Genomic DNA, 15,179 nt, shown 5'->3' with positions numbered 1-15,179 from the left:
CATTCTCGAGGTCTGTGCTGGAGTAAGGAATCTTTGCCACTAGGTGGCACATGAGCTCTGGTCTGTAAGGATGAAGCAGAATGAAATGACGTACAGCTGTTTATGAGACTTTTATCACATTAACAGCTCTCTGTCGTATTATTTGCCTTGGACCAGCTGCATGTAAAGCTTTACATCTGTCGTGTGCATTTCTTTTTGTTTCATTCATAATATGGCTGATTTTTTTGTTTGTTTGTTTATAAGCTGAGGTTTATATGTGGATTGTCCAAGTGTGTATAAATTATCAGTTCAAAATGTGGAACACCAGTATTTAATGTTAAAACAGATTGTTAGCACAGCACAGTCATGGGAAATGAGGCCTAGCCTTCTGGTCACAAGTTACAGGCAAAACAGTACAGAAGAGTATATTTCAATGCATTAGTTACAAAAACAAAATGACAGACAATTTCATGGCACATTTGTTTTTATTTGCTGAATTTCTTTTACTGGGAAAAAAATATTTGTGCATTAAAATGTGCAAAATTGTGCTCTCTTAAGAAGATTTGTGCTTATTTTGATGTAGAAAATGTTATTTGTGCTTGAAAATAATGTTGGTTATATAGGCTATTCAATACAATGTAAATTGTGGTATTTTGAAGTGTTGTTGTATTAGAGGCCTGAAAACCTGAAATTTCATGCTGTTGTATAAATGGCCCCTTTAAAACAGAACTATGGTGCAAACTTCCTCTTAGGATGTTGAAGTTGTCGTTGTTACAGTTATTGCCCTTTGTTGCGTGTGTGTATAAATTTACACAGATCATGTCCAGTCATGTATGTGGGCTGTTTGTGTTTTTCTCCAGTGACTGTATAAACCGTTAATCCAGTATATTTGCTGATTGGTACCTTTATTTTTTTAGCTGGTTACTGTGTGATATTATCTTCATTGTGTGATCAATACCATTCCTTTAGTCATGCTATACATGTCTGCTGTTTCTCTCTCTCCCTCACCCTCCTTTCTCTTTTTACTGTCTGTCTCTCTCTCTCTCTCTCTCTGTCTCTCTCTCTGTCTTTCCTTTCACTATCCCCTTATCCCTTTCCCTCTCTGTCCCCCTGTCTCTCCTTCTTTGCTGCTTCTTCCTCTCTTTGCCTTTCTCTCATTATTTCTCTCTCTCTCTCTCTCTCTCTCTCTCTTTCTCTCATATCTTTCCATGCTCCATCTGTGTGGCTCTCCTGTTTCTCTTTTTGCTGTTTCTCTCTCTCTCTCTCTCCTTGTGTTATTTTTGTCTCTCTCCCTGTTCCTCTCTTTGCCTTTCTATGTCCCTCTCCTATTCCCTCTCTTCCCCCTCCCTGTCCCTTGTCCCCACATCTCTCGCTCCACCCATTCTCCCCTCCTTTTCTCACGTGTGTGTGTGTGTGTGTAAGAGAGAGTGAGGCAGAAAAGGCGAGAGAGAATGACGTGGCCCTCTGTCTGACTGTCTCTCGCTCTGTTTCTATTTTTTTATTTATTTATTTTTGCTTGCTCAGGGAGCGGTAATCGGCATCGATGACGAGGACGACAGCACCTTCACCATCACCGTAGACCAAAAGACTTTCCATTTTCAAGGTAAGTGCTCTCTCTTCTTCTTTCTTCTCTCTGTCTCCTCTTATTCTTATCCCTCTTTCCCTAAAAGCTCCTTCTAGAGCTGCTGCTTCTGCAGTTCACGTTGAAGCCATCAGCCGGCTGCTCACGTGCTCTCATGCTCTCATGCAGTCTCTTTCTCTCTCTCGCTCCCACACGCTCACCCTTTCTCTCTCGCCACCTCACCCATTTTCTCTCTTATGATCTTTTTTTTCTGCTTTTAAAGCGGCTTATGCCATCAGTGCATCAGAAGCTGTCACACGGACACACACACACACTTCTGCACATTTGCATCGTGCTGTTTGCCTTTAGTCAGCTTATTCCAGCATTTGAGCAGCACAGCTTTGCCTTGCCGGTTTGGAAGACCATTAGCACAGGGTTTTATTTATTTATTTATTTATTTATTGCATTTCTAAGAGCAACCGCTAATCGTTGCTAATTCTGGAACGGCAAGAATCCAGAGGCTTCAGTTCAGGAGAGGAAGGACTGTGATCGTCACCGCTAGGCGCTCACACGCTCTTGTTTGTCATCCTCAGCCCTCCACCCCTCTTTCCTTTCTCCCCACCCCTCATCCGGTGGTTTGTGTTGGTGAGGAAAACACAAGCCTGAGCACCGAGCTCCAGGTCTTTCTGGCTTTTAGCCCTCCACCCTCTCTCTCTCACTCGCCCATTTTCCACTCCTCCACATCCTTCCCTCGGGGGCCCGCTCACCCTCCCCATGCCCTCATCCATTGCCATGTTCCGGCACTGTCTGCTGTGGCTGTACAGTAGGAAGGGTAAGGCGATGCACATCTGCATGCATGGTGCTGGGACTGGAGGGGCTTCTGCAGTCACGGCTTTAGCGCAATTAGCACTGCTGAGCAATTGCTGAGTAATTTGTCGCCTACAGTGGGTCGAGACCTTGGTGAGCGTCTGTTGTTTTGTGTTCGAGCCTAGTCATGTCACTGATGTAGTGTGTTTATTCGTTTATAATGAAGCTGGAGTGTCAATTTCTGAATGGTGTAAAGTTGGATATAGAAGTAATGACTGGTGCTCATGGCATGCTGCCTATATCATCGCTAGCAAAGCCTTGTATCTTTTAAAACTGGACTTTATAGTAGAGCGCTCTTATGCTCTTTAATATGAATGGAATATGTTTTCTTGGTTTTTTTTTCTCTCGAAGGAATCCTCTCTGTTTGTCTGTTTTCCATGTGTAAATCCAAGTTACATAATCCAATATAGTTACAAGGTTTCAGTACAACATTGACAATCTTCATTCGTCATTTAAAAAGCCAGTAGATTTTGTTTTGTGGGTTGTTTTTGTGTGCGTCTTGCTAGTTCAGTCACATCACATGGTTTATTCCAGCATCGAGAATCCAGAATAGTCTATGTGACCTGACCTCTGTCAAGAAAGTCATTTCACAAGCTCATAGACTGCTGTGACCTTGTGCTTTCATGTCAATATGTTACCTGCCACACCTAACACCATTTTTTCTTTGAGTCTAATAAAAGCCTTTTTTTGCACCGTCATCCCTGGACTCATTCACCGTGAATGAAACCAGTTACAGTCATTGAAAGTGCGGCTGGGTCCTTAAGAGTTCTTATGAAATTGTGTAGCATCACTTTGAACTCTGTCTCTGATTTCCCCGGAGGCAGCAGCCAAGGCTTACATTTCAGAAAGCAGTAATAGGGACTCCATCTTTACGTTTCTCCATCCGGCTGGCCCTGTCCCTCAGGGCCACTTCACTCTGCCATCACCTCTCCCATCTCCTGCAGAAAAAGAAATGGTTGCATGCTCCACAGTGAATGTGTATTGAGGTTAGTGCACTGTTGGGGGTGGGGCTTCATGAAGTTCCTATCGATTTGTTTAAAATATTCAGAATGATGAAAGGGTTAAGATGTGTAAAAAAGCAAGGAGTTGATTTAATTATTTGATGTAAAGCATGCCATTCTAAAGTAACTCATAATAAGGAGTCAGAATTTGTCACACCAGTGGTGATTGGAACAACATGTGTGAAGGTTTTTACAAACTTGGTAACGCATATTTTTTGGGATCCACCACCTTTAAAATTCTGTTGAATCTGAGCACTTGCTGCAAGAGCCTGTAAATTAATGTGCAGAACTGCAATGTGGACTAAAAACTGGAAGCAGTTTCTTTAGCTTTCCTGTTTTGTTTGGTTAGCGGTGTTTGCTCTGCTGTGTTCTGATACTCTCTATACTGGGCTGGTGTGATTGAGAGGGGTATCTGGTTAGTAGTGCTAAAAGCCCATGGGAGACGTTTTACACATTTTACACATTACAAATATGTAACAAAAAAAAGTCTATACAGAGGAACCACTATACAGAGCGGAATACAACACTGTCTTTAATGGGTTCCTGCAGCTGTGCACAAGCTCCATAGTTCCATGTAGCGCTTGAACAAGGAAGTGCAGCATCCTGTAACTGGCTAATCGGCTAATACTGATGATAGTTTTGGGTAGATTTTGCCCTAAATTGTAGAGTGTGTTTTATTCTTGTAGATTGGTTCTATTGGTCCAGAGCAAGAAATATTTAGTCCTGGTTTGCTTCACATTCATCCTGACAGTCTGAACCAAAAGGGGAAAAAGGTGACTTATGACCGAAGGCTTTAAGTAGAGGTCTGCATAAGGTGGGTGTGTCTGTGAGTCCTCTGTGATTCACACAATAACTAGCAGGGGAAAAACTATAATAAAACAACAATAATCTAACCACTAGATCCTTAAACTTGTCTTATTAAATTATGTTGTCTTGATTTCAGTATTAAATGTGATGTACACATGCATATTTGGAATCATGGAATGGTGTACACTAAAGCTGTAAAATTTAAATTACTAATGCTGCTTCCCAGGTTGCGCACGTCTTTACTTTACTGAGACAAATACTTAATGAATGCAATATTCTAATGGCTAGTTTTAAAGCACTGTGTAGCGTGTGGTTTGGAACCCACCTCCACTAAACTAAACCATCAAACAGAAAAAGTCACAGAAACGTTGGCAGGTCTGCACAGAGACTCATCCATGATCAAGTATGCAGATGCAGACGGCATGACCTCGATGGAGCGTGCGGGCAGGGTGGATACTAGATTTTACAGGCTGAAGTAAACCTGTGCTCGTTTGGTTTGTTTAGATGCCTTTAGTTTGTATTGTGTTTATACTTTAAACAAACCGCATCACATTTTAGAAATGAACCAAGACCCAGCTACTCAGGCCGTCTTGGTCCCCTTGTTTGGTGCGCACCAGAGTTCACGAGACAGTGTTCACACTTACGTTAACAAGGTGTACTAACAGAGCAATCACTCCAGGTTTTGTTGTAATCGAACCAAAGCTAACCAGTGTAAACACACCCTTAATTTATTAATGGCAAACAAGGAGTGTGTTGTATGATCATGATATTTCAAGAAAGTCTTTATTTTTCTGCTTTACCACTACTTAATCATATTTAACATTAGATTAAAGTCATGTTCATGCATGGCAAATAAATTGGCTGTGTTTGTGACCTCTTGCCCCCATTTCCTTTCAACACCACTGTAAAGTTTGTAAGCATTTCACATTAAACCACTCTTCATGATGTTTCTTACATCTCAACCATTATAAATTCCAGTGAATGCCATTAAGAGGATTTCTTTAGTTAGAAGGCTGATGTTGCAGGCATTAAAGTTTTTTTTTGTTGTTGTAGAATGTAATTAAAACACTGCAGAATAAAGACAGAAAATGTTGACCATTTAATTGAAAACATTGAAGGCCTATGTATTGTTGCTCCCCGACTGCGCAGCCTCATTCCCGCTGACATTTTGACTCTCAGACCACAGCAGTTTGGAAGCGGACAGTGTGTAGGGTTATATAGTGCTTGTGCAAGTGTGCGTGAGAGAGTGAGTGATTGAGAAGTTGTCCAGTAGGGCTGTGTCTGCATGTCTCTAATGGAGATTGAAGAGTGCCGAGTTGTGCTGAGTGCTGAGCAGACGTGTGGATGTGCTGTGATGGCACTGAGGAACATCAGGCAAGGTGCATTGCTACCTGCAATTAGGGGACGCGACCGACCAGCACTAATGGTATGAGCTGAGGAAGAATGAAGCAATAAGCTTTGTTGATGAAGTGTGGTGCTGTATTACACAGTACATAGTGTACCGTACAAAACCTCTGGGCCTGCCAAAAGAATGATTTAACACTGGGTAGTAAATGTGTTGTTGGCTCATAAACACTAATTATATTAATACAAACACAACCAAGAAAACAACTGTAAAAGGAATTATGTGCTTACTTTTGGTTCCACTTCTCCTTCAGTTCACTCTAGCTATTGCATGGATTTGTTCACTTCCTCCACCAGCACACCTGATAACACGCAATGAAGCATAACTTAATTTGATTAGTCAAACAGGTATATTTTATGTTGCAACTACAAACATTGGGCTTTCTATAGGACATGTGTTGTTGATTTGGTGAATTTCCAAGCAAATAAAATGTAGAATTTGTAGATTTTTGTCCAGACAAATAGCTTTAAATCTAAACCTTTTGTTTATTCATGTAAGACTTTTGTACAGATCGGCAGAACTCTTAATTTCACACCTGGCATTAACATGCATCCTGGGTGGTTTGACCATAAGTGGCCAGCACAAAGTACTTTTAAACCACATTCGGAGGTTGTTAGAGACTCTTTTGACTGTTGTTCTTGTCGTGTGAACACCAAAGCTTCTTGTTGCTGCCCTGACAGCAAAGCATCACCCGCATCAGCCACGTCACCTCCCCAGCTGAAAAATACAGAGCACTAATTGCTGCAAGACCACACTGTCCGCACGGGTTAGCTGAGCTAAACAAAATACTATAATAATGATAAAGGCTATAGTCAAGGCTGGTATTATTATTATTATTATTATTATTATTATTATTAGTGCCCCTCCTTCATGGAAATGATGTGAGAAATCCGATCATGAATGGTCACAGGAGACACCATTTAAAATGCCAGGCGTTTTGGTTATCATATGTGATTGGATCACCTGAGACGCATGTTGATACTGGGTGTAAATGGGGCTAACTTATGTTTGGCCTGAATGTGTGTACTCCTATTCAGGTATGACACTGCAGTTTAGGCTGGAATTGAGAACGTTGTGTGAATCGGATCTTGTGTGAATCAAAGTTTGTGTTTAGATGTTTTCTCTGCAGCTGAAAAGAGTGCAGTGGCAGCTCAGAAGAACTGTACTTGCTATTTAAGGGAGCATCTATAATTCAACAAGCTCTTTCAGGGCCCCATATCAGCCTGCCTGAAAGCCCCTTTATTTCAGCAGCCCAGCCTTCTGAGGACCCACTTGACTTGTGGAAAACAATGCACAATAGTCTGGCCACAGAGTCTTTAAAGGCTTCAGCCTAATTTTCTGCCTGCTTTGTCTGTGATGTCTGGTCAATTAGCTCGGACAATGGTTTTAATGCCTTTCGTTGAAAAGAACAGCAAAGCAGAAAAACAATTGCTGGACATAAGTGTATTTCCATCACCAGCCAATTGTCTTCTATTCATCAATGTTGTGATAATGCTTTTCTTATCTTTTTATTGGGAAGTCATTGCTGTGTTTTTTGCGATTAGGTTAATAAAGGGTGGAATATTCCTTTAAAGATGGCTGTCTTACCTGCCTCCCATAGCAAAAAGGTGGTTGAGAGAATAAAGATTGCAAGGGAGACCGAGTGAGAGGGATGAAGGGACAGACCAGCTCAGCCTCAGAGCAGCAGTGGTGCAGAGGACCTCATGCTGCCTGCTAGCCTGCTACCTCATTTTGGCATGTCTAGTCTGTGCAGTGGGAGCTTAAATGGACCAGGGCAGAGTTGGCTGTAGACAAAAGATGCCTGCATGAGCGCTGCTTGCCTATCGTTTGCTCCTTTTCCTCACGCTTACACACCATACTCTCTCATTAGATGCTGTAGCTTCAGCTCTATGAGAAGAAAGAGTGTGTGTGTGTGTGTGTGTGTGTGTGTGTGTGTGTGTGTGTGTGTGTGAATCCATTCATCATTGCTAAAGCTCCCATACTTAGCCACATAGAAATGTGTTTGTCAACAGCGGAGGCTGTCATTTTATTGCTGGTGAATTACAGCATCCAATGAAGGATCTATTTTGTTTCTACAACCTACTTCTAAACCACATTTCTATATTTTCTGTGTGATTTTATATATAATATATAATATATGCTTTTCAATACAGTTAATACATTAATCTCTACAAAAACACTAAACAATAATCTAAACAAATCCAAAGCATCAGATTTTGAACAGTGGATAATAGGGTTGGTGGTGATAACTTGATGATAAGAAAACTACAACTACAACTGTACTTTATGTACTGTAGTATGTTGAATGTGTTTGACCTCTATTAGAAATATGGTTGATTGTAGCTGATGGTGACTGATGGATAGACTTTTTTCACACTGTTGAACATTCCAATGTTGAACTTTCAGATCACCATCTAAAACTAAGGCTAGCATCTTATTTTTTGTTAATGTCTAAATTTGATGTTGAACCCATTTATTTCTACCGGCTGATGTAACTGCCATGAGAACTGAGCATCCATCTTCAAATTGCATCACAAGTGGTGATCATCAGGTCCAAGCACCGTTATGGCACCAGTGTGTCTGTGACTGATGGGCAATTTTGTTAGATCGGTTCTATTTATAGTGGATGTAGCGTCTTCAAAAAAAAATGTTGGACATGAACTATCGATAGCTTAAAATTTATGCTAGCATGAAATGTAATGAACTAAATAATTTTACATAAGTTACCTCTGTGTTTTAGTCTGAATATGCACCAAAATGTTTATGTTGAAAAGCTACCCCTAGGAACGATGACGCCGGACTCTACATGGGCTACAGGGGTTTTGCTGTTGACCTGTCAACAGTTCCCATTTTGGTGCATCCCTAAAAATACCCACAATGCGTTGTGCAAGAGTAAGAGATAATGGGAACGCCTTTAGTTTGCCTTCCTTTTTTCCATTGGTTGTCATTATTGTTAGGAGAGCACTGTGTACAGCGTGTGTCCTCATTCTGTGCAGACCTATACATTGCTTATCAATCCACATCAATTTAACTGTAAGTGTGTAATCCAGAAAGACGTCTCCTGGAATTTTCCAGTAGTTGTTATGAATCCACCCACTGTCATCAGTTTTTCCATACAGAGCCAGAAGCTGCTCAAATTTCCTCCATTCATCTGGCTAACGCTTGCTGTAGTTATTGATTTAGAACGAATTTAGCCTGATGTTATTCAGTGCCACAGCTTCATAAACACCGTAGTAGAGAATCTGCCCGCATGACCTCGAATCCAGTGTGCCATTTAATGCAGGGATGGGCTGTGTTTTGTTTTGGCCTGTAAATACCACACAGATCTAGGGCATTTGCTTTTAGCGGGTTGCAAGGGGATGCGGTATTAGGTTCACACGAAACAGCCTAGCAGCGTTTTTGTGAAGAGTGGTACAGGGGCTGAAAGTGTGTGGTATTTTGTGTGGTGTCCTTTAGGTCCTTCAGTAGTTAATGTGATTTGGGCTAATCATTTATTAATTCTGTTGGACTGCTCAATATATATACATTTTTTGTGCCATAGTCAACTGGTTCTGCCGGCAAGTTGAGCTTTAAGCAATAAAACAGAGGCAGTTGACAGTCCTTTTCCTGTGTTTCAGAAGTAGATGTAAATTGATTCCCATAAAGCTGAAACTGTGTGCATGCGCATGCTGTGGATGTGGTTAAAAGCCTTGCACTGTTTTTGCTGACCTTTCCCTAATTCATCATCGAGGTGTCCAGTGTGTTTCCTGTCTGCCCTTTAGAGAGATGATATTTAGTACATGGAGGGAGGTCATGTTGTATACTAAATGCTTAGATACACCGGTTTAATATGAAAAAATGGGATATGTAGATGTATTGTAGTATTATTAATGGCTGAGACTAAACAGTAATTCCACTTGGTTTTTGCTGATGTCTGACCTAGTGTATTGATGCTAATATTTGTATGTGTTTAGCCTGTATGTAGCTGATAATAGATCACATTAAGCAGGTTTAGTTTTGCATTGAAAATGAGCATCACAGGTTCTCTGAATGAGAGGTGTCCACTAAATGCACGATTACACAACTGCTAAATATGGATCAAGTAAGCAAATATTGAACCAGTATTTATCTCTGCAGTCTTTAAAAACGGGTTCTTAAAGGGTTCTTTAGTGAAGGCAGCAGTTCCACATAGAACAGTGAGAACTCTAACCCTTTGAATTTTTTTTTCCTGCCTTGTTAAAAAGTTCTTTGCATTGTTGAAAAACCTTGTAGATAATTCTATATTGCGCCTTTAATAATGTAATACTCGATTGATTGGTCATGTCCTCGTGCATATTCCATCACACTAATTAGGAAAAGTTTGGGACTCAAGTTAACCGTGGGTTAATCACCGAAGTTCAACCGTGGCAGTATGTCAGCTATACAATCTTACTGCCACTGTTACTTTTTACAGTAATAATTTCCCCAATTTTGATGCAGAGCTGGAATGAAAACATGCAGACTAATTAGCTGATGGTCATGTGAATGGAGCGTGTGGATTAAACCGTTACAGTTTGGAAAGAAAGAGGGGCAATTGCTACATTCTGCTGCTACGTCATAAAAAGACCATGATATTAATACAAACATAGTAATATGAAATAATATCAACCATATCAGTGAAAGCTAAAATTACGGTCTCACCCTTGTCCTACTTTTCTTTTCTTTTTTTGCTGATCAAGAAAAATTAGGAAACTAATTATTAACTAGTTACATTTTGTAGCTGCTACTTTGGACATCCTTGGTTTTAGTTTTCAACAGGAAAAAGGAAATTGGATTTTTTTTTTTATCTTTAATACTAGCAGGAAAGTAAATTAAAACAGTGAATGTTATTTATTTTTGTCTTAATTGTTTGTTAGGAAATGCATACAACATCCTCAAGCTTAATTTAAAAAGCTGATATCTAGTATTTCAAGATATCAAGTTATTTGGTAAAATAGAATTTTTTTTGACAAGTTAATTGGTAATTGAGGAATTCATAATCTGAATAATCAACATTTCAATAATCGGTAGATTATTCACTTATCAAAATAGTTGTTTGCTTCAGAGATGACTGACAAGTGTGCTTTACTTGTAATTAAATTTACTTGTAATTAGAATAAATACAAACAAATGTACAGTTTAAAAGGATTTTAATAAGATAATTTATGTTGAGCTCAGAATATGTGAATTTTGTTGACGCATGAGCATTGTGGACAAAGAACAGGCATTGTAGTGTCCGGCCTACTTGGAGGTCAAACTGGTGATTATGGGACCAACTCATAGACTGATGCTCCACTGTGGATATTGCTTGAATACAACCACAGAATGTATCAGAATAGGCAGTGTGATTGCAAAACACTGGTTTCAGATATTTTAACTAAAAGTCTTTTAGAAATGCCATACTTTTTTTTTTTTTTTTTTTTTTTTTTTTTTTTTGCTGTGTTTTTGCTTTTGCTGAGAGAGCCATTTTAAACTTATCTTTCAGTAAAGTAGGGGTTTGCAGGCTGTGGGTGGTGTGTGTTGTCCATATTTCCCCGAAGTCCAGTGTTTGTGTTTGAATGTGTGTGGTTTGTGAATGTGTGAAGTCTGAGTGTTTCTTGCCTTCAGTTCTTGAGAGTAGACAGAGAGAGATCACAGGAGAACTCTCTAAACTTGTACAGCTATATTAAGCTGTGGCACCATTGGGGCCATTCATTGCCATCCCTTGTGCTGGTGTGTTCTTTCCACTCTCTCACTCGCTCTGTTCATACCTCTTTCCTTCACTCTGCCCCACCCTCTTTTCCCTCTTCTCTCTTTTTTTCCTTTCAATCCTGCTGTGCATTTTCTGCTATTGCTAACGGGTTGTGCTTTTGGATGTGTGCCCTGGCAGCCCGAGACGCTGACGAGCGGGAGAAGTGGATTCACGCCTTAGAGGGAACGATTCTGCGCCACGCCCTCCAGCTACGGGTAAGCGCTTCGACTGCTTCAAGCCAGCATAGAGCAGGATGGCTTCATGCAGCATAGTCTGCATTCCTGGGCTTACTGTCAGAAAGCCGGCAGACATTTATTGGGTCTAAATAAGACTTGCTGTGAGACACACTCCGTTGTATACTAGTTACTGCATGTAAATGATCAGCAGCATGGATTCATTGTATTCATCTTATTGCCTTAGTTTTGCACAATTTGGGCTCCTTTTCCACACTAAGACTAAGGCAATGACCAGAATTTTGAATGGTGAGACACTGCTAGTATTGTAGTTTAGTCCAGGACTAAACTTATTGTATGTCTAAGAAGAAGTCATCCACTGAAAAGACAATGGAGTCCAGAACTAGACACAATCCCTGTCTGAAAAACTGCGGCTAACTGCAGTTAAATTAGTTAAATTCGATGTTGGAATATTGCTAAAGGTTTTTGATTGCTTTCAGCCACAAGAGCATTAGTAAGGTCGGACATGGTTCACACATGCTATTTCAACTCATCTCTGAGATATTTATTGGCGCATCATCGCTCCAGAGAATGCAGTTCCACTACTCTTCAGCCCAATGCTTAGGGGGCACTAAAGTGGCAGGGTTGCCTTAGGCTCATGTGTTGCTGCTCCTGAGTATTGTAACCATTGTATTTGCCTGTTTGACTTTTAAGTAATAGATGTCAGAAGTTGCTGCTTTTTGTGGTTAGAGGCATACTCGTATTTGGAATTCTGGACGTGAGCTTGATTGTTGATTTTACATTTACATTACATTACATTTTTTGTACCTCTGGTAGAAAATGACTTGTGTTTTTGGAAATAGCCACTATCAGACCCCATGATAAACACAACTTAAACATGTTCCTGTTTAGAATATTTCTCTGAATGACTCTTAGTCTGGTCAATTACAAGGATAATGAATAATGATGCAATTATGCTAGTTGCCCCTCCTGGAGTTGAAACTATTCACTATTAAATTAGTATTATTTATTTAATTATGTATTTATTATCTATTTTATTATATTTTGTTGGTCAAAATGCCCCCCCTCCACCTCCTAATTTGGTCCCGCCTGTTAACCCACACATTTCTCGCTCACTAGCTATGCTGACACGCAAAACGTCATGTTAATCTCAGACACTATTTTATAACGCCACCATCTACTTAAACTATTGACTAGTACAGCCTATGAAATTTAACTTCCACGCACAGCTAGACTTGCTGGTTTGTTCTGGGAATTGGTTGAGGACGGCAGCTAATTAGTCAGTTCAGTGCTTAAAAGTGTTAGCAGGCATGTAGCATTCCCGACGATCTAGGGGATCCCCAGAGGATCTCAGGACAAAATGCTGCAGCTTTGGAGCATGTGTGGTTACCATGTATTAATTTCTCTTATAGAGAAAAATGGCTTGGGCCTGTTCCTTCTGGCTGTGTATGCAGCATTGCAGTGCGAAGAGTAAGTAGAGCAATGGGTTAAAGGTTGAGTTTGAGGTGCGTGCGTGCGTGTGCGTGCATGTGCGTGCCCAAGGGGAGTCCGGGAAATCAGGACAGCTGGACACAGAGAAAGGCGTGGCCCATTTACCTCAATGTTGAGCTTTCAGTTCTCCCTTTTCCTGTTGATGTCTTGTCTGTGCTTTGGCAAATGATGACAACACTGGAAATTATTTTTCCAACCTCACTTTGCCCTCTTTACTCTGCTCAAGAACAACCATATATTCTTCTCTCTCACTCTTATTCTCACTCTCACACTTTGTCTCTCTGTCTCTCCCTCCCTACTTTCCTTCTCCTCACCCCTCCTTATTTCTCCTCGGGTCCTGCCCTTCTAACTAACTGGCTGTTGCATGTATCTACTCGCAGTCCTGCAGAGACTTATGAAGTCACCCAGTCATGTGACTCTAAAGCCCCCGAAATAGCCAATCATGGCTCTGCATGTTTGGGCTACCCCTCAGCTGCAGCAGGCAGTAGATCCAATCAGAGCAGCTGTTCATTAGGGCTATTTTTTTCTCTTTCTTTCTCTCTTTTTTGATTTGAGGAAGTCTGTATTTCCTGTCATGAGTGCCGTGAAGCAGTCTTTGCTACATTGCTGAGGTGGGCCGACCGTTTTGTTTGTGGACGTGTGTTTGGGAGCTGCTGTTTCTTGGAAGTGGATACAGGAGTAGCCAGATGAACACAGGAAAAACAGAGAGATAGACTGATATTGGGTGGGACAGAAAGAGGGAGGGACACTGATTTTCTAATGTCCCGGGCTGGCAGAGGCAAGCGTCCTGTGAGTATCTGTGGCGTGTTTGTTTGTTTGTTTGTGTTTTGTTTTTTTTGTTTGTTTTTTTTATAGGTCACTAAGTAAAAACATGTGTTTTGGCTAGGGTAGGGGGAGTGTATCAAACCGGGGACAGTGGTCCATGTGTCAGATGTGAGGATAAAGGTCTGTGCATGAATGCCTTATCTCATTTTGAGGGGTGTTATGAGGATGTTTGTGCTCTGGTGCTCATAGTTTGCAATTTGCTCAACTGGGCCAGACTCATATCAGTGATATTTGCACACAGTGTGTGTATGTCTCTGCCTATGTTGACATATCAAACACAGTCAAAGTAGAGCTGTTTTTTCAGCGTTGGCAATTGCAATTAGTTTGCTGCTTTTCTTTTATACAGACTGTCTATAATTGCTTTGCTCTTGTACTGATTAAAATGCACTCAAAGACATTGTGTTGTCCTTCATCATGATAATGAAAACACCCCATTATTTTGCCCACCTATTGTCTTATAGAATGGAACGCTTCATGTTTTGACTTGTGGAGTAGAGACCTGACCAAAATGCAGTGTTTGTACAGGTCTCTGCAGTTCTACGGGATTTCAGCATTCGCTGATGTGACCCAGGCACTTTAGTCAGAACGGAAACCGTTTCCTGTCTTAAACCCTAGAACACAGATGTTTAAATGGTTAGTCACTGAAGGACTATGTGCCATGTATCTTTTTTTTTCTTTTTTTTTTTTTGTCTTTGTCCTCAGGGCAAAGCATAATTATGATGGATCCTCCGTGAGGTTGTGACATGCTTCATGTCACGTTGTTACATTAGTTTGCCATTTATGCCATAGCATGACTGGTGTATACGCAGGACAGGGGACTCCAGAACCAGAATTGGAAACCACCGAGTTATAGGTTGTTTCCTGTGGTTTATATTTCTAGGAGTGTATTGATTTTTGGGCCAGTGGTGATCCAGACTTTTCACTAGTGTGTTTGAAATGTTGGCCCAATCTGAATACACCAGTTAGCTGCAACATTAAAAGCACCTGTATAATATTGTATAGGTCCCCCTCGTTGCACCCAAACAGCTTTGACTTGTCGAGGCACAAGCTCCACAAGACCTCTGAAGGTGTCCAGTGCTATCTGGCACCAAAACGTTAGCAGCAGATCCTACAACACCTGGAAGGTGGAAGGTGGAAGGTGGGGCCTCCATGGATTGCTTCAGAAAGTCTGGAGCATATGACCCTGTCACCGGTTTGCTGGTTGTTCTTTCTTGGACCACTTTTGGTAGGTACTGACCACTGCATGCTGGGAACACCCCACATGACTGGCACTTGTCAAAGTCCCTTAGATCCTTAGCCTTGCCCCATTTTTTTGTGCTTC

General features: G+C 40.9%; 1 protein-coding gene across 3 annotated transcripts in view; it reads left to right on the top strand.

Moving 5' to 3' along the window:
* The window catches only part of osbpl9 (oxysterol binding protein-like 9), a 42,309-nt gene that overhangs the window by 3,661 nt on the left and 23,469 nt on the right, over positions 1-15,179 (top strand). For 2 of the 3 annotated variants that reach the window (XM_072681675.1, XM_072681674.1), the window contains exons 3-4: positions 1,504-1,582; positions 11,487-11,563. In XM_072681675.1, coding sequence (XP_072537776.1) covers positions 1,504-1,582; positions 11,487-11,563 — 156 coding nt within the window. Of the gene's footprint in view, positions 1-1,503; positions 1,583-11,486; positions 11,564-13,616; positions 13,823-15,179 lie in introns of those variants that run through there. The other variant, XM_072681676.1, reaches the window with a different exon arrangement.

This window comes from Salminus brasiliensis, chromosome 6 (genome assembly GCF_030463535.1).
Source record: "Salminus brasiliensis chromosome 6, fSalBra1.hap2, whole genome shotgun sequence".
NCBI classification, from domain to species: domain Eukaryota; kingdom Metazoa; phylum Chordata; class Actinopteri; order Characiformes; family Bryconidae; genus Salminus; species Salminus brasiliensis.
This window is presented reverse-complemented; position numbering and strand designations above follow the sequence as displayed.